At 49.2% G+C, this 22154-nt stretch overlaps 1 protein-coding gene across 6 annotated transcripts in view; it reads left to right on the top strand.

The window, feature by feature from the left end:
* BIN1 (bridging integrator 1) overlaps positions 1–22154 on the top strand; it is a 157766-nt gene that overhangs the window by 61006 nt on the left and 74606 nt on the right. For all 6 annotated transcript variants that reach the window (XM_030580345.1, XM_030580344.1, XM_030580346.1 and 3 more), the window contains exon 2: positions 14359–14439. In XM_030580345.1, coding sequence (XP_030436205.1) covers positions 14359–14439 — 81 coding nt within the window. The remainder of the gene's footprint in view (positions 1–14358; positions 14440–22154) is intronic.

Here is a 22154-nt window from a genome sequence, read left to right as displayed (position 1 = left end):
GTACCCCATAGAGCTCCACATTGTAACTGAGGGGCTCATGTGGTCTGGTCCCGTCAGTGCAAATGAAAACTCCTGGCAAGTTTTCAATGTGACCCTGACTCAGGGGGAGTTTTTGACTCTTCGTCCCTGAGTTTCAGGGTCCCTGTGTGATAGGGCTCTTCAGGGACTCTCCCCAACCCATACAGGGGTAGTGGCAAGGAGAGCAGGCCTCTGAGTTAGACCTGCCAGCTACGTTTTGGTTGGCGAGTATGAGTGTGACGTGAGCATGCACATGAAGAGTTCTCGCTTCTGCTGTCCTCCCGCTGCGTGGGCAGGGCAATGAAGCATAAGAGACTATTGGTCTCGGCGCACACGGCAGCGAGCAGTCTGCTCAAAAGAGCGCTACATTGAACTGCTAATGCACTGCTGCCTTGTGCTCTAGAAGAAGTAGAGGCCTGTGCTTTTGGAACCAGGGGATCTGAGCTCCCGGGGTCCCCATGCAGTTCTGTGTGGCTGTGGTGCCCAGCAGTGACCACCAGGAAGTCCTGGATTAATTGTTATAATCTAGCAGTTCTGTCATGTCGTCCATCTGAGGATCTCAAAGCGTTGTAGGCTGCCTGCAAAGCTGAGTAGAGTAGCAGACATCTGCTGGGACAGACGGACATCTGCCTGCCTTAGAGTTCATGCAGAAGACCCAGTATGGGTCTGGATTCTTGTTTTAAAAAAATCCAGTGATGATGAATTAGAGAAAAGAACGTCGCTAATGAAGAGGGGACATGCTGGGGTGTTCTCTAACCCTTGAAAGAACCAGTTTAGATGGGTTTAGTTCTCCAGCAGGATACAGAGCACCAAACATACACTTAATCAACAATGTACAGGGTAAAAGTATTGCATCTTCTGAACATCTCGTCATTGGCCACTCGGGATTCTGTAGCCGAGGTGCTGTGACTACGCTCTGAGAAGCTGTTAGCTTTTCCAAATAAACCTTTCTGGGTGTTGGCATACTACACCAGGTAGAGAATGTTATTGTAGGGTCACCTTTAATGTTACCAGCTTTGTAGCACTTCTTGAAGGGATGTCGTAGGTCTTTTTCAGGGCAGTTAATAAAACTGGTGACCACTCCATTGCTTGGGCAGAAGTTTTTTGCTTTGGGATTTGTTCTTTTTTAAATCTATATGAAAAAGGAAGAAAATCTAAATTGCTGATCAATGGTGGGTTTTTTTTTTTTTAACTGAAGCATTTCTTCGGCTTCTCCTGGGGATGTTTCTTTTGTCCCCTTACTTGGCTTGAAGACTTAAATTTTTCTTTTTAAAAGGCCTATAATTCCAGATACTTGAAAACAAGCAATAGTCTAAAGAAATGTGATGTTTACAGAAAATGCCCGTTCCCCAAAGACAATGTGATTTATTGGCTTCTTGGCATGCTGTTTTAGTGATGTTGCACAAAAGTGACTGGCTCCCTCTCAGCTTGGCTCCCACTCAGAGAATTAATCTTTATCCCTTTCCTAATGAGTTTGTACAAGGCTGAAACTGGCGCAGACCAGCAGCAGTCCACTTCTTGTGCGTTAAGTTTCAGAACTCTGAAGAACCACCTCCCTCACAGAATGGAGGATTGTCTTGTTTCCAGGAAACTGCATTTTGAATGTGCTTGGTTGAGAGGTAGGCAGGATGTCACATGGGGAGTCCCTTAAAATACTGAGCCTTGATGGTATGAACTATGAGCTTTGGTAATGTGTGCACTGCCTAGGTGTCTGTGCTATGCACTGAACTCGCCAGTTTCATTCCAGCATGCAAATGGGCCGTGTGCAAAACCTGAGATGAATTCTCTTGGGGTGGTATCTTTGCTCCAAATTCCTGATCAGGAGCCTGGATGGGGTGTCACCAGGACCTTAGAGGAAGTATTGAAAGCCAGGGTACCTGCGAGGTAAATTACTATTTCTTTTCATACCTAGTTGCTTCAGACACAGTTCTGTGCACTTTGGGTGAAGATGGATGAAAGGCAAACCGAAGCATGTCTGTGTTCATGCCTAATTTTGCTGGGCAGAAGATACAATCGATATTCTAATGAAAATTTGTGGACACAAAGTAGCCCTAACAAAAAAGAAGTGCAGTGTGTGTGTGTGTGTGTGTGTGTGTGTGTGTATATATAGATTTATTTACTGGAGAGAGGACTGGTCTCTAGATCAGTGGATGGTTTTAACCCTGGCTTCCTCTCTGCCCGAGTGAACAGCCTTAACTTCCAACTGTCAGAGAAAAGATTTCTAAAGGGTGATGAAGATCAGTACAGAAGTCTCATAGTCTTAGATCTTCGCCTGCTTGTCGGCAAAAGCAGTGTCCCAGATAAATTAAATACAGGTGCAAGCTAGAACACTAGTTGCAACAGTGTATTTCCTTTTCTCCCATTATTGTAGAAACACAACCGTTCACGTGGGCTCCAACTGAGTCCCAGTGCATACACTGCATGAACCTTTAGGCAAGTGGTTCCCAGCTTGGCAATATCATGGCATGCAGGGAGAAAATAGAAATCTCCAGTTTCCCATCTTCCCAGTGGGACTCCTTCCCTTAGGCCTGCAATAGCAGACTTTAAAAACATTGCATCTTTAGATGCAGAAAATGTATGAAGCTTTTTTGTAGAGCTTAGGGGGTCCCTGAGCCCTGTAGACTGGATAAATAAAAGAACCGGTCCAATAAATGTTTTGAAAGATCTTTTTTAAATGTAGGTTTTTATTTTTGTTTGTACTACATGTGATGGGGTGTTATGGTTTTATCAGCACTCACAATATTCTGCACAGAGCCCACCCATCGCTTGACCACAGTATTAATCATTGGCCATCTCAAACCTCTGCTGATTTAAAAAAAATGCTGTGTATTCTTTATAGAATATGAATTTTACATAGACAGAAGTGCATATTGTACAGGAAGACAGAGTTACTTTCTCACTGTCGCACGTGGTGTACCTCTGAAAGGTTTCTCTGCCAGCGTCTTCTTTCAAGCGGCAGTCTATACTGGTTCAGGTTAGGGTCCGAGAGTCCTGGTGAAACACCTAGAAATGAAACGTGTGTTCATTATGTATGTACCTATATGCATGTGGGTAAGGGAGGTGCATATGCATGTAGAGCACCTGGCTGTTATGCTAAACAAATAGACTTTGCTTTGAGGTATTGAACAAAAACCTGGATCTAAACACTCTTGGAATCTGGAGCAGTTTGGACCTGATCTGTACACCATGGCATGGGCCTATCTCTAATATGTACTGTTAAGTGGTAAATAGCATCTTTTGGCAACATGTGGAAGAAATTGGAGGTGGGCAAAAGTCCTCTTCCTTTCTTGAGGAATGTCTTCTGTAAACCTCTTTGGAAAAATTCCTGATAATTAGATCAAATCTCCCAGGGGGGAACAGAATGGGACCCCGTTGTTGAGACACTTGAAGCCAGCCTGGATAAAGCATTGGCAATTATCCTGGCAGAAGTACAGCACTGGTGAGTGTGGACTGGCTAGGCTAGCAGGATATTTTTCAAACCTAATCTCTGTGAATATGGCAAGTCCAGTCTTTGGAGGAAAAGACTTGGATTCATTTACACCGTTTCATGTGTGGTCTTCAACTGACTTTCTTCCAAGAGGCCACTGCTCTGCAGAGCTATGTATTGGCAATGCATATCAGCTAGGTAGGAAGTCCCAGCATTGTCCTGGTCTCCCTCTCCTTTCCTTTGCCTTTCTACCCTCTTCCCTCCATTCACTCGCACAGTGAACACCAGGATTTGATCCGGCGCCAATGACTCTGGTAACTGAGGCTTCCCTGTGGGTGTGACGCTATTGCAGGGAAATGTCAGTGCCCAGTTTAGAACTGTGATTTGATACAAGGTGGGGACTCGAAACCAGCATGCTTGGCACCCTCCCCTGTGCTCGGGGACAAAGCTCCTGTCATGGGATAGAGAAGGGCCTACCCAATGCACAACACGCTGCAAAGAAGGGCTCCCACTCGCTTTGGGTCCTGTAATGATGTACAAGGTTGTATGACTCAAGCTAATTAGAAACAGAGGGGGGCGGAACTAGCCTGACTGACCAACTTCATTATAGGCACTGAGTTAATAGACCCCCACCCCCAACCTGAGAAATCAGATCCCAGGTTTATGGTACAAAGGAAGCTACTGTAGTTGGGCTGAGCAGGTCTCATGGGGGACTGGCCCTTAGACTGAATACTCTCTTAATTAGATTTGATGGAGGTGTTTGGATGTAACGGTGGCGGAATCATGCAGTTGCCTGGGATGACCAGGGAAACTAAAGGCTTCTTATCCTGACATCAGTTCTGGGAAAATCAATGGAAAAGCTGATACAGATTCCAACTGATCAAAAATGAAAGGTTGGGAATAGAATGAATGCCAGTCACCATGGTTTTATGGAAAATAGGTCTTGTCAAACAAACCTGATTTTGATTCTTTGAGATCACAAGTTTCGGTTGGTGAAGGTATGTGCATAGCTGTAATCTACCTGGAGTTCTCTGAGGCATTTGGCTCGTACCGCATAACATTCTGATTTTAAAAAAGTAGCACTACACAGCGTCAATAGAGCCCACATTAAATGGATTAAGAACGGACTTACTGGCAGATCTCAAAAAGTAGTTGAGTGGAGAATGATCATTGAATGGGGTTTGTCTAGTGGGGTTTCTCAGGGGTCAGTACTAAGCCCTTATTCAACATTTTTTGCCAATGAGCTGGAAGTAAATGTAATCTTGCTGCTAATAACATTTGCCGATGACGGAAAGACGGGTGGAATTGTAAATAGTGATGAGGACAGGGCAGTCATAAGGAGAGATCTGGGTTGCTTGATAACTGGTCCCATTCGAACAATGCTGCCAATGCGAAGTTATCCATCTAGGAACAAGGATTGCAGGCCACAGCCACAGAATGGGGGACTGTATCCTGGAAAGCCATGAGTTTGAAAAGGATTTAGAGGACATAGTGAACAAACTACTTAACACAACAGTGTGATGCTGTAGCAAAATGGGCTAATGTGATCCTTGGGTGTGTAAACAAGGGGTAGTGAGTAGGAGCAGGGAGGTGATTTTCACCTCGTATATTACCGAACTGGCGAGACCAATACTGGAATACTGCATCCAGATCTGGCGTCCACATTTTTAAAAGGATGATGTTGAAAAATTTGGAGAGGGGGCAGAAAAGAGCCACAAGTTATTAAAGGGCTGGAGAAAATGCCTCACAGGGAGAGACTCTAAGAGTTCAATCTATTTAGCTTCTCGAAAGGAAGATTGAGCGGTGACTTGATCACAGTGCATAAGTACCTGCATGGGGAGAAAATACCAGGTACTAAGAAGTTCTTTAATCTAGCAAAGAGAGGCAGAACAAGAACCAATGGCTGGAAGATAAATCCAGACAAAGTCAAATTAGAAACAAGACACACATTTAACACGGAGGGTGATTAATCATTGGACGAAACTAACTCTCAGTGATATCCAGTGGCTATGAGTTCCACAGGCTAATTGTTCATTGATTTAAAAAAACTGTCCTTCAGATGATGATGATATGAGCATTCTCTTCACTGACTGTTCTAGGTAGGAGGCTAAAGATCCTGTGGTATAAGGATGTTTGGAATGACCCTGTCTCCTTGCCATCATTCCCTCTCAACTGGTCAGGTTCTAGTGTACAAGGCTCTGTCTGAGCTATTGCTTTGTGCATAATGGCTGCAGCATTTGTCTGTGCACCCACTGCAATTTGACTAGTGGTGTCTGAACTCCTCCCTTAATGAAGTGCTATGAGTATGTAAAAGCAGAACTTATTCCAAACAAATTATCTTGTTTGTAAGCCTGATGCTTGTTTTGCATATTTATGTATTTAAAAAAAAAGTTGGCTCTTTTACAGTATCATTTTGCATCTCAGGGTCTTGGAGTGCTTTCAAAATATTATTCAAGCCCTGTAAAGTACAGAAGAAATACTGTTCTTGGTCTATGGAAGGGGAAACTGAGGCACAAAGTGGGTTTTGTTTTCAAACATGAGTATTTAAAGTTAAGCACCAGTGTCCTGGCTCTTCCAGAAATGTTGATCACCTGCAGCCCCACCAGATCTCAGCGGGCCTCATGGGTTCTCAGCACCACTGACAACCAAACCATTTATTTAGGTGCTTAAAAATAGATTTGGGTTCCTATGTTAAGCACATGAGTGTGAACACTGCCCAAAGTGAATTCCCCAGGCTCTCATAGCCAATCTATGAGTGATCCAGGAACAGAAGCCACTTTCATGCAGGAGGCTTGTGCTGAAATCCCATCTAATGCCCAGCATGAAACTTCCTTTGGTAAAACTGCTTCCCTGATCCAAAACTGTCCCTCTCATTTGGCTTCTTCTTACTCTGAAACCCATTGTAAATCTTCCCTGCCTCCGTAATATGCTAGGATTTTAGAGACCGAGGGCTGAGGATGGTGTCCGGCTGGGATTTCTTATTAATGCTGATGTGCCAGATCAACGCTTCTGGCTGCCATTGGCGTGTGTGGCCTGACTGCAGACAGCAGCTGCCTGACTGTCTTTCCTGTCGGATCCACCCTTGGCTCTCCAGTCCTGGGTGCTGGGGCTGTGTCAGGATCTTAATTTACCACATCTCTGCACAGGCAAATCTGCTCCATTAATAGCTATAAAGAGCCTGAAGTTTCCATCCTAACTTGATCTGGCTTTGCAATGATCCGAGGGATTAAGCGCTGTCACTTGGGGGTGGGCGGGAGGAGAATAGCGCCCGTGCTCCCGGCAGAGGGGAGTTGTCCTATGAGCTCACTGTTTATTAACAGCCGGAATGGACATGTGCTGCTGGATGCCTTATGGTTAAGGCCATCCTTGCCCCTTGGATATGCGTGTTTTTCCTGCCATATGACAACACCTGGCATGGAGCTGTCAGGCTGGTGACCCCTCATTTGCCTGCTCTTTTTCTGGCATAATCTCTTTAAAAATGTTTTTTAAATAAACCCCCTTTCCCTTACCTCACTTCCCATCCTAAGGTTCCCTGAGGCTGTAGATTCCTCTGCTTTGCATGTCCCTCTGTGTCTCTCAGCTGCCGGCCACTCAAGGGCAAGACTTGGCCTTAGATGCTGTTATGTTGTTGGCTGCTGCACTCCTGGTCTGGGTGGGTAAGAGCTTGGGGGACGAATCTGAGTTCTCAGGAATGGAGAACAATTGGCAGCAGGGCTTAATTTGTGCAACTCTGGGCGCGGCAGGTCGGACACCCCCTCCCTCTCCGGCACCTCTGGGCCTGGCAGTTCGGAGCCCCGGCACCTCTGGCCTTGCCACATCAGTTATGAAAGTAAAAAAAAATTTGCTTGAGCGCCGGCATCTCTTTCATTACCAGTTAAGCACTGCCTAGCAGCACCTCAAAACAGAGCTCCAAAGGGAAGGGGAGCTAGATCTCCTGGATGAATGGAGACCCCTGGGTGTAAGGGGCAAACCTAGGCTTGAGGGCTCTGATAAGCAGCTTGTGCGTAAGAAGTATGGTGCATTTGAAATGCAGGGCCAGTTCCCAGGCACACAGGATGTAGGAGCACAAGGGAGTCCATTTAGTGGCCTTTTCCTTACCATTTCCTGTGACTAGTATTATGTCTGTTTGCACATACAAGCACCGAGGTCCCTTTCAAACCTTTGAGCTCTGGCAACATACTCAGCATTCCTGTCTGAGTTGAATGACCCCTCCAGAGTCCTGAAGCATCCTGTTATCAGCCGGCCACATGTGCCCTTTAAAAAGCCTTTTTAGATGACGGACAGTTCTCTTGATCTTCTTCTTATCAGGGCTTTTGTCCCTGCTTGGAATCTGCAGAAAGAAATATCTGATCAGTGTCATTGACAAGTGCGCCTGTAAAACGGGTCTCATGGAGTGCTAGCGATGTGAAAAATCCATCCTCTGACCTGGATGAGCTTTGGCAGGAAGTCCTCCTCTGGCCCATGGTAACCCCTGGAGTACATCTGACATCTGCTCAGTGAGTGACATCCTTCCTGGAAGTACTACATCACGCCTGAGAATGTCACCGGGCCGAGGAATTACTCAGGATTTCTGTCTCTGGGGATGACCATGAAACTCTGGTGCAGATATGTAAACTCCTCGGGAGCATCCAGGCAACAGAAGCAGCGGCATGCTTCTGGCTCTTATGTGGAGGTGCGATACCAGGCAGCTCTGCGTGCTGCCTTGTCCACAGCTACCGCCCCTGCAGCTTCCATTGGCCATGGTTCTTGGTCAATGGAAACTGGGGGGAGGAAGGGCAGCCTTTGGGGTGGGGGTTGTGTGCAGAGCCCCCTGGCTGCCCCATGCATAGGAGCCAGAGGAGGGACATGCCGCTACTTTCGGCAGCCGCATGGAAAGCCCCTGATCCCACTCCCTGGCCAGAGCTCAAGGGCCAGATTAAAAGGTCCAATGGTCCGGACGTGGCCCACGGGCCATATCTTGCCCACCCCTGGTCTAGCTCCACCTTCAGAACGGCCATCACTGGCCTTGGCCCTTGCTGTCCATCCAACTTCCCTTTCCTGCCACTCCCCACCTAGCTACCACGTGTACCTTTTTGTACGGGTGCTCGATCAGGAGTTTCTGAGTCACATTCATCCCTGGTGTAACTCCACTGGAGGAACAGCCAGCGAGGGAGTTGTCCAGTTATTTCTGACCTGAAAGGCAAAATCTCTCTGGCTAGGCTGCCACTGCTGGCTCTTTAGGTCAAAAGCCTCTTGGATCACTCTCTGTGCCATGCTGTCTGCTCACCAGCAGCTCTGCCAGCTCCTGGGAGCCCATTCTTTTTAATCATGTTTTCACTGCAGCCCTAGTGGGAGAGGTCCGCTCAAGAGTCTGACCTGGTGTCCTTTGTTAGAACGGACCCTGCACACTCTGTATCTTCAGCCTCACAATTTGCCTCCTGTAACACAGGATGAACACTGTGTACCCCACATAGGGTTGCCGGTGCCTGGTTTTTGACTGGAATGCCCGGTCGAAAAGGGACCCTGGCAGCTCCCCACTAAAAGTCTGGTTGGCTGCAGCAGCCAGCTCCGCACGGATCCCAGAAGCAGCCAGCATGTTTCTCCAGCTCCTAGGCACAAGGCGACCAGAGGGCTCCACACGTTGCCCCTGCCTGCAGCACAGGTGCTGCCCTGAGCTTTGGCTCTGCAGCTGTCATTGGCTGGGAACTGCAACCAATGGGAGCTGCGGAGGCAGCACCTGCAGATGGGGACAGCATGCAGAGCTCCCTGGTTGCCCTGTGACTAGGAGCCGGAGGGACATGTCGCCACTTCCTGGGAGCCACCTAAGGTAAGTGCTGCCTGGAGCCTGCACCCTGAATCCACTCCTGCACCCCAAACCCCTGCCCCAGCCCAGAGCCCCTTCCTGCAACTAAACTCCCTCTCAGTGCCCTCATCGTCTTCTACACCCCAACAGCCTTCCCTGCCCCGGAGCCCCCTCCCACACTCTGAACCCCTTGGCCCCACCCCCAGCTCAGAGCCCCCTCCTGCACCCTAAACCCTTCATCTCTGGCCCCACCCTACAGCCTGCACCCCGCACCAGTGCCCTCAGAACCCCCCACACCCTAACTTCTGCCCCAGCCTGGTGCCCCCTCCCACACTCTGAACCCCTTGGCCTCACCCCATAGCCTGAGCGCGCGCGCGCACACACACACACACACACACACACACACACACCCTCCCCAACCTCCTGCCCTGGCCCAGAGACCCCTCCCACACTCTGAAACTCTCAGCCCCAGCCCGAAGCTCTATCCTTGACCCTAAATCCTTCATCCCTGGTCCCACCCCAATACTCGCACCCCCACCTGGAGCCCTTACCCCCTCTTGCACCCCTGCCCCTGCCAGGTGAAAATGAGCAAGGGTGGGGGAGAGCAAGCAATGGGGGGGGGTCTTGGGGTAGGGGCGGAGCCATGGGAACAGGGGCGGGGTAAGGGTGTGCAGTTTTCTATTAATCAGAAAGTTGGCACCCTTAACCCCCTGTCTGTCTGGTGCGAGCCCTGCTGTGTGTCTGATCCACAGAGCACAGAGGGGTCTTTTATAGCTCCCAGCTATAGCACCTATTCCTTTAGCTCAAGTTGTAGAGACTTCTAGCTCTGGAGGTCCCAGGTTCAAGCCCTGGTCCCAAGGAAGATGGTTCTCATCACAGTTGCAGGTGTCATTTTTTCCTCCTCTTGCTGTTACATGAACACCCCAGAGATTTCCCCCCTCTCCTCACATGCAGGCAGAGGAGCAAAACGCAGTCACTGTAATCTAGATAATCTGACCACAGCCGTAGCAGGGACTGTGTGGACCAGGTGCTGAAGGACTAAACAGATTTATCACGCACAGCTCCAGTGTGAGTTGCTGTATCTCCTGGATGCTCATGACCTTGAGGAAAGGTTGCAAGCCGTGGCACAGGGCTGTGTCAGCACGCTGCGAATTCCATCAGCTGGCTGTGAACAGCATGGGCTGGCCAGTGGGCGCATGAAATCTTGTTCTTAACACTGCTCAAAAAAAAAGTCACATCCTGCATGTCTGTGTGTTTTGGTTTTTTCTTCCTTCTCTGTCATGCTAGCAAAACCACTATGCTGCTGCCTCAGGCAGAAGCGACATCCAGAGAGACAAGTGGCAAAGGACTTAAGTTGTGGTCACAGCTTCTAAGTCGCCGGCTTGACGGAAGTTGCTAGTGGCTAGTGCCGGAGACACCCAGGGCGATGAGCTGGGAGAAATCCCTAGTGGCTGTCTGAACAGGCACCATCTTCTTAGCCCCACCCCTGCATATGCATGTATAAGTGGCCTTCTTGGAGAGGATCCAGACTTGATGGTCTGCGGAGGCTGATTCCCCTCAGCTGCAAGTGAAAGCAGATTGTCAGGGCCCATCTTGTGCATGTTCCAAGCAGGGAGAGTGGGCTTTGCCTTCCCGGTCTGTCAGTCGGGTGCTGTCCACCTGCGTTAATCCCATACATACTTGCAGGCAGCAAAAATTCTGGGGGAGGGTACAGAAGGGGACGGGGTAAAAAGGCGCTGACTTCCCTTGTAGCCAGAGAGCTGGAGGAATGGAGAATAACGAGCTGCAGTGCTGCTAGGCCTCCCAGAGGGCATGGCTCTTGGAAACTGAGTTGGGGCCGCCGGCCTGGGTTGCCCTTTTGCAGTGCTCTCCTGGCTGGGACGTGCCATTCCTCCAACTTCAGTTTACCCACAACACCCTGCAACCAGGAGGGGTTAGGCCTTTCCCTGCTCACCTGTTTTGAGGTTCTGTGGACTCCAGTGCTGCTACCCCTACCTGGTCTGGAAAGTTTAACTGGCCAAGGGCCTGGGCAGCTAGGAAATCCAGTCTCTGCTTCTACCTGTTGGCAGAGTTGGGTAGGACTACGAACAGGGGGCTAAACCCTGCCCCCTCTCCCGCACCCTAACTCCCTCCCAGAGCCCACACCCCTGCCCCAGCCCTGGGCCCCCTCCTGCAGCCTGCACCCCACATTCCCTCCTCCACCTCAACCTCCTGTCCTAGCCCTGAGCCCCCTCCTGCACTCTGAGCCCCTTGGCCCCAGCCTGGAGCCCCTTCCTGCACCCCAAGCCCCTCGGGCCTGCATCCCCAGCTGGTGCCATCACTCCCTCCCGCACCCCAACCCCCTGTCCCAGCCCAGTGAAAGACAGTGAAGGTGGGGGAGAGCGAACAATGGTGGGAGTGAGGGTGGAGTGGGGGCAGGGCATTGAGAAGGGGCGGAGTGGGCAAGGGCAGGAGTGTTCGGTTTTGTGCGATTAGAAAGCTGGCAACCCTAACTGGGGGGCTCTCTTCCTGCTTAAGTAGTGGTGGTGGGGAGCTTCTCAAGTGAACCAGAATAGCTTGATATCCTTAATTACAGCCTTAGTGCCATGCTGTGTACCTCTCCCCCATCCCCCACGCTTGTGCTTTTGGATTTATGCTGCTGATAGGACAGGTTTCGGGATGCAGAATTAGTGTTTGTTAGGCTGCCTTTTCTACTTCAAGTGGTGTGTGTGTGTGTGTGTGTGTGTGTGTGTGTGTGTGTGTGTGACGCTCAGCGTGTGCATGTAACCCTCTGTGTGTGCTCGTACATATGTGTTGTATTCATGACCAGCCCATGCTTCTGAATCCACCAGCTGGCTGTCTGGGAATACCACGTGCCCTTTCTGCACACAGCATGCATAGTGGGTCTTCTCCCCAGCTCCATCAATGTCCTTCTCCCCTGAGATCCTCCCCAGCATCCCCACAGCTCCAGGACTGGAATTGCCCAAGGCAGGGTGAGTCAGTCCTGACCTCCTCTACAGCTGGAATCTATCCAGCTGCCCCTGACAGGCTGTATCGCTGTGGGTCTCCCTGGCTGGGAAGTGACCAAGCACTCTGGAGAGTGTGTTGAAGGGGAACTTCTGATAGGGGAAGTGCCCTGATAAGGGTTTACTTGGCCAGGGGCCAGCTGTGTTGTGCAAAGAGCTCTTGCTGTGGCCAGGAGACTAGCTGGTTGATGTAGTTATCGAGTGTGGGGAGATAGATGGGTGCGTGGTCCCTTACCCTCCTCTGGCACCAGCTGGAATTGAATGCCATTTGATCAGGGCTCTTTTACGCCTTAGCGACCAGGTACCCCAAACCTGGTGTGTGTTTTGTATGAGAAAAGGGAATGGAGGGTAGGTGGTGGTCTCTCTCCTCCATACCCTTTGTGTCTTCCTTATATACCCTCATTCGCCTTCCCTCTCGTGGGCTGGAGGGTCCAGCAATCCTGGGAGGGGAAACAAACCGATCTCCTGACTGGACCTGATTCTGTACTGCTTAGTACCCCATGCAATTGTTTATGCTTGTGCTTGTTCATTAATGATCTGGAGGGTGGCGTGGACTGCACCCTCAGCAAGTTTTGCAGATGACATGAAACTAGGAGGAGTGGTAGATACTCTGGAGGGTAGGGATAGGATACAGAGGGACCTAGGCAAAATTAGAGGGTTGGGCCAAAAGAAATCTGATGAGGTTCAACAAGGACAAGTGCAGAGTCCTGCACTTAAGACAGAAGAATCTCATGCACTGCTACAGACTAGGGACTGCAGAAAACGACCCAGGGGTTACAATGGAAGAGAAGCTGGATATGAGTCGACAGTGTGCTCTTGTTGCCAAGAAAGCTAATGGCATTTTGGGCTGTATACGTAGGAGCATTGCCAGCAGATCAAGGGACGTGATCATTCCCCTCTATTTGATATTGGTGAGGACTCATCTGGAGTATTCTGCCCCACACTACAAGAAGGATGTGGGGAAAAATTGGAAAGAGTCCAGCAGAGGGCAGCAAAAATGATCAGGGGGCTGGAGCACATGACTTGTGAGGAACGGCTGAGGGCAGGGCCGGCTCTAGCCATTTCACCACCCCAAGCATGGCTGCACGCCGCAGGGGGCGCTCTGCCGCTCGCCGGTCCCGTGGCTCCGGTGGACCTCCCCCAGGCGTGCCTGTGGACGCTCCACCAGAGCCACGGGACCAGCGGACCCTCTGCAGGGACACCTGCGGGAGGTCCACCGGAGTGGCCTGCCGCCCTCCCGGCAACTGGCAGAGCCCCCCGCGGCGTGCCGCCCCAAGCACGCTCTTGACGCACTGGGGCCTGAGCCGGCCCTGGCTGAAGGAACTGGGATTGTTTAGTCTGCAGAAGAGGAGAATGAGGGGGGATTTGATAGCTGCTTTCGACTACCTGAAAGGGGGTTCCAAAGAGGATGGATCTAGACTGTTCTCAGTGGTACCTGATGACAGAACAAGGAGTAATGGTCTCAAGTTGCAGTGGGGGAGGCTTAGGTTGGATATTAGGAAAAATCTTTCACTAGAAGGGTGGTTAAGCACTGGAATGGGTTACCCAGGGAGGTGGTGAAATCTCCTTCCTTAGAGGTTTTTAAGGTCAGGCTTGATGAAGCCCTGGCTGGGATGATTTAACTGGGGTTGGTTCTGCTTTGAGCAGGGGGTTGGACTAGATGACCTTCTGAAGTCCCTTCCAACCCTGATATTCTATGAAAGTGGTTATAAAATGCTGCAAGTTCAGGATTCCCTGCTCATGGATACTGGAGTTAGTGTGTCACACCCGTTCGGCACAAGGTGCGAGGCAGCAGGGTCCCTTTGCTGGCCTCATAAACAAAACCAGGCAGCATCCATCCCATTGCTGTTGCCTCATTCGCCCTCACCCTGGGTGGAGTCTGGGCTCTGATTGCTGAAGTAGCGTTCCCAGCAGGGCTGAGCAGGCATGAGCTCACCCTGACTCAGCTCCGCACCCTTTGTCCACTCGTGAAGCATCTCAGACATGCTGAGTGCAGGGATGGGAGAGGCTTCTCTTTTCCTGTCTGAGCCAAGAAGCTGCCACAGTCTGCTCCTGCCTTGTACAGTTTTTTGTGTCAGCCTTGTGACCTCCGGGTTAAAGCCTCCTCTTCTGTTCCCCGCCTGCAGGTCTTACAGAAGCTCGGCAAAGCGGATGAAACAAAAGACGAGCAGTTTGAGCAGTGCGTGCAGAACTTCAACAAACAGTTGGTAAGTGAATTGGTGATATGTAATTACACACTGGGCCCTAGCGCTGCAGGGGGCTTTTGGAAATGAACATGCAATGAAGGCACTTACAAATGAAGCCACAGTCACACAGAAGTTACCCACCCACCTGTAAGCCCCCTCCTGAGCATATACGCCAGATCACGCTAATCTCTTATTTCATTGCCTTGCCACGTGGCAGTTAACATTGTATGGGAAAAGGCCAGTTTAGGTCCAAAATTTAGATTTAATATCTAATCTGAGTAGCAAGATTTCTATATTTCCCCCTCCTCTTATAAACTCAGTTTAACAGCAGTTTGCTACATGCATTCTTCTGGCAGGGCGAGAAACTCCGCCCACCAGCTGCATTGTGCTTGTGCCAGAGAACCAGGAAATGAAACTGACAAACTAAACATAACATTAGCCAATATACCTTCCCTTTTCTCATCTGAGTGAAATGCAAAAAAAGTAAACAAACCGCATAAATGGTGAAAGGAAATATACTGCTAACACCCACAGTGTTATTTCCCTTTTTGTATCTGTTTGCTAAGTCCAACCAATCCTGTGTGTCTGGTAAAATGTTTCACTGCTGCATTTTAACAAAATGTATTTCTATTACTGCAGTGCCTAGGAGTTCTAGTCCTGGACCAAGACACCGTTGTGCAAACACAGAACAAAAATAAATGTATGTTTGCAGGATGGCAAGAAAACCCATTGATTTGTAGGCTTTTTATACAGAGCTGTCACATCATATTCTCTATCTAGAGCGTGTTGCCACTTAGACTGGAAACTGTAGCTGTTGGGAGAGATTTTGGAGAAGAGAAGCTAAAGGACCAGTGGGCCAGAGGGAATGACTTGTGAGGAAAGGATGAAATAGCTAAGCGTGATCCCACACAGGAATGAGGGGACAGGACGATAACTGTGGTAGAGAGAGGGTTGTGGAGACCTCGGCATAGGAAGGCAAACCTGAATGCTGGAAGATTTCTCGAGAGCCCTTGTTTAAGGCATTCGGAGCTAGACTAAGGGATGAGGAGAGTCCCCAGGTGGTGGGAGTAGCACAAGCAAGAGAAACTCCTTAATTTATACTGGGTATTAAAGAATAGATACTGGTTTTAATATATTTCAGCTCTTTCCTGACCAACCTCCCGGTCCCCTCCCACCAATCAGTCTCTCTGCCTGGCTCCCTTCCTCCCCTCCATTCATAGAATTTCCTTCCCACTCTTCCAGGTCCTTCTCCTTTATTCTTGCATACAGAGAGTCCATTTCCACATGCACCCTTCCCTCTCCTGCTACTGCATCCATACATCCCCAGCCCCAGAGAACCCATTCTGTGCCGGTACTGCTCAGCACCTGTTCCATTGCCTTTCTGCGGCCTGTCCCCAAGGTCCCAGAAGCACAGACGTTAGTAATAGAATGACCTACTCCAGAGACTCACCTGTGGATCCTTCAAGGCCTCTGTCCTGCCTCTGGCAGCAGTAGTAATTGGTGCTTCAAAAGGAAGTGCAAACCCCCCGTTGCTGGTCTCAGTGATTGTGTGCAGTGTTATATGTGGGGGAGAAGTGTTTCTTGTGGCTGATGTGGTATCATGAAACACAATTTGCCTATAATATTTGTTGCTTGACTAGCCATCAACGGCCATGAAATTATATGACCCTTTTAAAAAGGAAACAAACAGCTCTCTGCCCACCCAACCCACCACCCCCTGTTAAATCTAGCCACCTTCCTGCAGCAGAGAGTTCCACAGTGCATCAGTATGAGGTGTGAAGAAGCATTTCATTTTTGTGTTATCCTGAATGTTGTGGTGTTCAGTTTCATACCGTCCTCTCTGTTCTCAGGGGTCAGGACAAGGAAAGAGGAACTATGCTACTCAGTTAATTGATCCTAGGACTAGGAGCTGCTCTGTACCCAGTTGCTTGTCCTCTCTTTGCCTCTGTTTCCCTATGTGTTTAAAAAAAAAAAAAAAGGGATGGTGCCTGTTTTGCAGGGAGTGTCATTAAACCTGGATTAGTTTGATTGTGCAGCACTCTGAAAATGCCCGGGGTTAATTATTATGATGTTGGCTCAGATATGCTGGAAAAAGAGCTCTATATATAGATGAGATTTCTGTGGACTTCCTTATAAAGGGCTTGTCTACGCAGGGAAATTGACCAGAATAGCTGCTGTGGAATAAGTTTCTGGAATAGCTCCATGTGTGAACGCTCTATTCCAGAATGATTAGTGTGCTCGCAAACTGCACTAATCATTCCAGAATAAAGTGACTGAATAGAGGATCTACCTCGGGTGTGCAATCGCTTATTCTGCACTGTGGACAATTTCTCCATGTAGACAATTCCAAAGAAGGCACCTTAGGTCAAAACTAAGTTTTAAGAAAAGTTGGACTCAGACCCTCAGAAATGTTTAGGTGCCTCACTCCCATTGACTTTAGAGCCAATGGGAGTTAGGCACTTAAATACCTTTTTGGGTCTGGGCCTTGATCTCTTGCAGCAAGGGGCTGAAGATTTGTATCCAGTTTAGCATTTCATTAGTCTGGAATTGACTGGGGTGCATCCAGAAGGCTATTGAAACAGGAGGGGAGGAAAACAGCAGATGGCCCCGATCCTTGTCTGTTATCTCAGTCAGAGGGGCCCTGGGCTCTGTGGCCCTGGATTGAGTCGTCTCGATGGGTATTTCTGGGTATGGGCTATTTGTGAATATAGGCCAGGCTGGCTAAGGAATGGTGTCCCTAGCCTCTGTTTGTCAGAGGGTGGAGATGGATGGCAGGAGAGAGAGCACTTGATTACCTGTTAGGTTCACTCCCTCTGGGGCACCTGGCATTGGCTGCTGTCGGCAGACAGGATACTGGGCTGGATGGACCTTTGGTCTGGCCCAGTGTGGCAGTTCTTATGTTAACTTTATCTCTGTCCTAGAACTTAGCTCTCTCCTTCCCCCAAGGCATCCTGTGGTTTCTCCAAGTGGTGGGTGGGTGTAGGGGGGGATCTCCTGCTGTATAAACTGCCCTGTGTCCATTCAAAGCAATGCAAGAATATTTCTTTGCAGTCTGTGAATGGTGGGAGCTCTCTGCTTAGACAAGTGGACTTCGCTACGTGACACAGGAGCTGAATATGGCCTTGCATCTGCAGAGCTATAGATGGCCCCACACACTAGGTCTCGTAGGGCTTGACGAGGCATCACAACTGGGCTGTTAGTCTAATCCTCGTGACAGGCTAAATTTGGCTGTTAACCTCCAGCCTGGATCCTTGGAATGCCTCCTCCCTCCCGCCGCACCACTCCCTTGCCCAAATGTCATTTGTATACAGCCACCACCATAGTCCCCAGCCACCCAATGCATGTCACCCAGAACTGGGAACAGGGGGCATGCTGGAAAAAGTGAAGGAGGACCCTGACTTGAGAGGTTGGACCCATGTTGCTCACCCAATGCCTCTGAATGTTGCTGGCCTGGGAGGGAGGAAAGTTGAGGGCTTAGTGTGGAATCCAGGTTTGACACATGGCAATGCTACCTGCTCCTGGCTGGCGGAGTTGCTGTGTTTTGATACCCTGGTGTCCGTCGCTCATGTGGAACCACTGGGCTGGTCTGCACATGTTTGTGATAAGGGCTCCCGTCTCTCTTGCTCTCATGTGATAGCCGGGAGCTGCAACTGTTCCTGGCGAAGGCTGGGTCTTTCTAGACTCATTCCATCAGGGCTGAGGTCAGCACCACTCCCCACCACCCCTCCCTGGCATGCACAAGTCAGTGTGGATGCCCCTTGTGCAGAGCAAAACATTCCTCTTTGGCTTCCAGAATCTGATTGCTTTCAGCAGTGCTCTTTCCTAGTTCTTGGGGTGGATTAAGGTTTTGTGGGGCGTTGGGCCAGAGCAAGTGGTTGACCCCTCACAACCCCTTCTGTCTGCAGTCCCGCCCCAGTTCTGCCTGTGGCCTTGCCCATGCACCCACCCAGTTCTGCCCTGCCCCATTCCACCCACGGCCCACCTCATTGCACCCCCTACTGCAATGCTGCTCCTTTCTGCCCCCCTACTTGGCCTCAGGGCTGGGGGAGCCCTTACCCCTCCCCCATGGCCCTGCAGCCCTGGCAAGGAGCTAGCGCTCCTCCAGTCCCCAAGCTGCATCAGGGGTCTGGGCACTGGGGTTTCCCCTGTCACTTGGTGCTCTTGCCAGGGAGCAGGTTCGGGGCACAGTGGCTTCCCCCGCCCTGCCCAGTGCTCCTGTCAGGGTGCAGGGCCTCATTTTTCTAGGGCCCCCCAATTGGCTGGGGCCCCTGGGTATGGGCCCCATCAGCCCAATGGCAAATAATCCGCAACTAGGGGTAAGTATGGGATTTAGTTGCCCATACATTCACAGACACCGGAGCTGGAAGCCTGTTACCAAATGCAGAAGTGCCAGTGTCAAAAACCAGTGAGCAATGACTTTCACAACCAGATTTTCAGTGGGCCTACTTGACTGCGCCCTGCTGAACTGGGGAGCGTGCTGTCTTTTGAGTGTGCCAAGCTCATAGGCTGGCAGTTTAGTTTTTTTTCAGACACACAGTTAAGGAAAGATGCCTTGAGCTTTCCGGATGGACATCTCGCCAATGCCCAAACGTTAACTACTCCCACCGCTGACCCAGAGCCAGCGCTGATCTTCCACCTTAGCTTGGTTTTCTTGGCATTTGTGGATTTTAATAGATATTTCATTGAATCCTTCTACATTTTGTGATCATTTGAAGAATATTGTGCAACCACATTTCTTTTCTGGTCAGCCTTAAAAAGATACGACCTTCTTCCCCTTAGGCAAAACAATAATGCTGAGAAAGGGGGTTTACGTCCTGTATTACAGGGGTCTATTGGTCTCTAATTCTGCAGTGGCCTGACTGTGTGTCAGAAACCCACTCTGCCCTCAGGGCCTTATGGAGCATCCTGTAAGGGGCATAATTCTTCTATGCAGAGTCCTTAACAGTGCCTGACTGCTTCTTGAAAGCTGCTTATGCACTGTCATGGCTGGAGATACTTAAAGGCTTGTGCCAGTGAAGCCACTGCGGGCAACTTGCAAAAGCAGATGGTGGGTGTACATAGAAAACCCAGTTGCTAAAGGTTCTTGGGGAAGCGATAATGCTAAAAATAAAACCTGGCAGCTTTCTTATACATGTGAGAGAGCTGCTCTTAAATGCAAAATAACCTCTTCATGGAATCAGTGGCTAACATGGAACAAATAAAGGAAATGCTAGGCACGGGCCTGCATCAGATCTCCAGATCCAAACAACCCTGGAGTTTAGGAATGTTCAGGGAACTGGGTACAGAGCTGAACGCTGCATAAAATATTCTAGATAGAAGTGCACGTTATGGTTAGGGGTTGTCTTGTTCTGAAACATCAGGCATTGGCGATGGTTGGAGAATAAAATGGGGTGGTGGTGTTTTTCTGCTACCACTTTTCTGTGTGTGTGATGTTTATAGTCTTACTCACCAGGGTTTACACAGTGTATCTGAATGGTGTCCCATGGCCGATCTACTAGGCACTACATCTAAAAGAATCTCCTTTAATCTGTTTATAAATTTACTGCCAGACAACTCCCCAGAGCGTTCCTGTGCAGCTGGACGTTCTTGTGTTGTTCTAGACTGGCTGATGAGACCAGCATCTGATTGGAAATAGGCCCTGCCATTTGTAGATCTGGTAGGGCCTGGTCATATGTGGTCAGATTTTCACAAGTCGTGTTGTAATAACTGGGCGTACACATTTCCCTGTGTTGTGAGCTCAATTGTTTAAAAAAAAAAAAGGTGAAAGTTCACAAAATGTTGTCCTGACCTGTCACAACAAATCGTGGTGGGGAAAGGTACGAAAGGGAGACGGACTGAATCAGTTCAACCAAAAAGGCCTCTTGATGTAATTCAAGGACTGTGTTAAAATCATGCCAGCTAAACAAGAGAACTGTGGAACCAGAAATCAATGGACCAAAACTGGTGTATTGGAAATTGGGCCTAACCCGTGAACAAAATATTGAGGGCATGGGCTGTTCCATCGACCACTGCCTTTTTGGGGTCATTAAAAGAAAAGATGATGTGTGAGGGGAAAATTGGGAAGCGAACACAACAGTGACTGACTAAAAGAAGAGGAAGCTGTCTGCCAACGACAGCTGCTGCGAACTTACCGTCATGGCAGCCTTCCCCACCATCTCTTGGGATCCAGCGTTGGGCCTTTGTCATCCTAATCCGGAGAGATGTCCTGACCAGAACGGGCCAGAGAAAGGAACCCAACTGACATCTCCACCTCCATTTGCTTTGGTTAAATCCCAGTCACCAGCTGGGATATGAGACTGTTGTCACCCCTCCCCCGCATGTGTCCTTTTCCTTCTTCAGGGTATTTTCGCCTTAAAATTTTGTAACATACCCTTGATTTCTGCAGACTTAGGACATAGGAAGAAATCATAGTCAACCCCCTGCAAGTTCAGGTTGTCACTGGGAGGCAGGAGAGTTCACCGGGCAAGAGACAGGTATTGCATATGATCTTTGCTGGAAGGCCATGTAATTAACGATGAGCTAGTTAATTAATGGTGAATGTTCCTCTCCAGTTGCTCTAGCCACCTGCTAATTGCTTGGTGTTGCCATGGCTACTCAGCACCTAACACTAGGAGAATGATGTCTCAAATTGCTGCTATATAGAGATGGCCCTTTAACAGGGTTCACATCAAGGGAGGGAGAAGGGTGTGCCTCTGCTCATCCAGTTCCAAAGACCAACTGACTTCCCTGTTGCACACATGACACGTTCTACGGCACTCAGTTCAGCTAAGAAGACCAATTGATTGCCATTTCATCAGCAAATCAGTACTTTGTCACTTGGCCATGTCCTTTGAATTCGTACATTTTAATGGGGATATGCTGCATATCATGTGCAAACATGACAGAGCTGATCCAAAGGGAAACCCATGGAGGTCTAGTCTGCCCAATGTACCAAGCCAATTAGATAACAAGTCAGTTATTAAGGAATATGTATGTATAACGACAGACATTTTAGCCACCATCTGGGACTGAACCCTGTCAAAACCTAGTCCCAGATTTGGACCTTAGCGTCTAAAATATGGGGGTTAGCATGAAAACCTCCAAGCTTAGTTACCAGCTTGGACCTGGTAAAGCTGCCACCACCCAAAAAATTAGAGTGTTTTGGGGCACTCTGGTCCCCCCAAACCTTCCCTGGGGACCCCAAGACCCAAATCCCTTGAGTCTCACAACAAAGGGAAATAAACCTTTTCCCTTCCCCCCTCCAGGTGTTCCTGGAGAGATACACAGAAGCAAACTCCGTGAACCTAAACAGAGGGACTCCACCCTCCCCGTTCCCAGCCTGGAGAACAGAATTACCAAGAGCTAATCTCTCTTCCCCCCTCACCCAGAGGGTATGCAAAGTCAGGCTAGTAAATCTAACACACACAGATTTCCCCCTGACTTCTTCCTCCCACCAATTCCCTGGTGAGCACAGACTCAATTCCCTAGAGTTCCCCACTAAAGAAAAACTCCAACAGGTCTTAAAAAGAAAGCTTTATATAAAAAGAAAACTACATAAAAATGGTCTCTCTGTATCAAGGTGACAAATACAGGGTCAATTGCTTAAAAGAAATATGAATAAACAGCCTTATTCAAAAAGAATACAAATCAAAGCACTCCAGCAACTATGGACATGTAAATACAAAAGAAAAACAATAACCCTTATTGTTTTTATGATCTCTGTACTCACAACTTGGAAACAGAAGATTAGAAAGCAG

Source organism: Gopherus evgoodei, chromosome 11 (genome assembly GCF_007399415.2).
Source record: "Gopherus evgoodei ecotype Sinaloan lineage chromosome 11, rGopEvg1_v1.p, whole genome shotgun sequence".
In the NCBI taxonomy this organism is placed as follows: Eukaryota; Metazoa; Chordata; order Testudines; family Testudinidae; genus Gopherus; species Gopherus evgoodei.
Note: the sequence above shows the minus strand (reverse complement) of the source record. Positions and strands in the feature narration are given on the sequence as shown.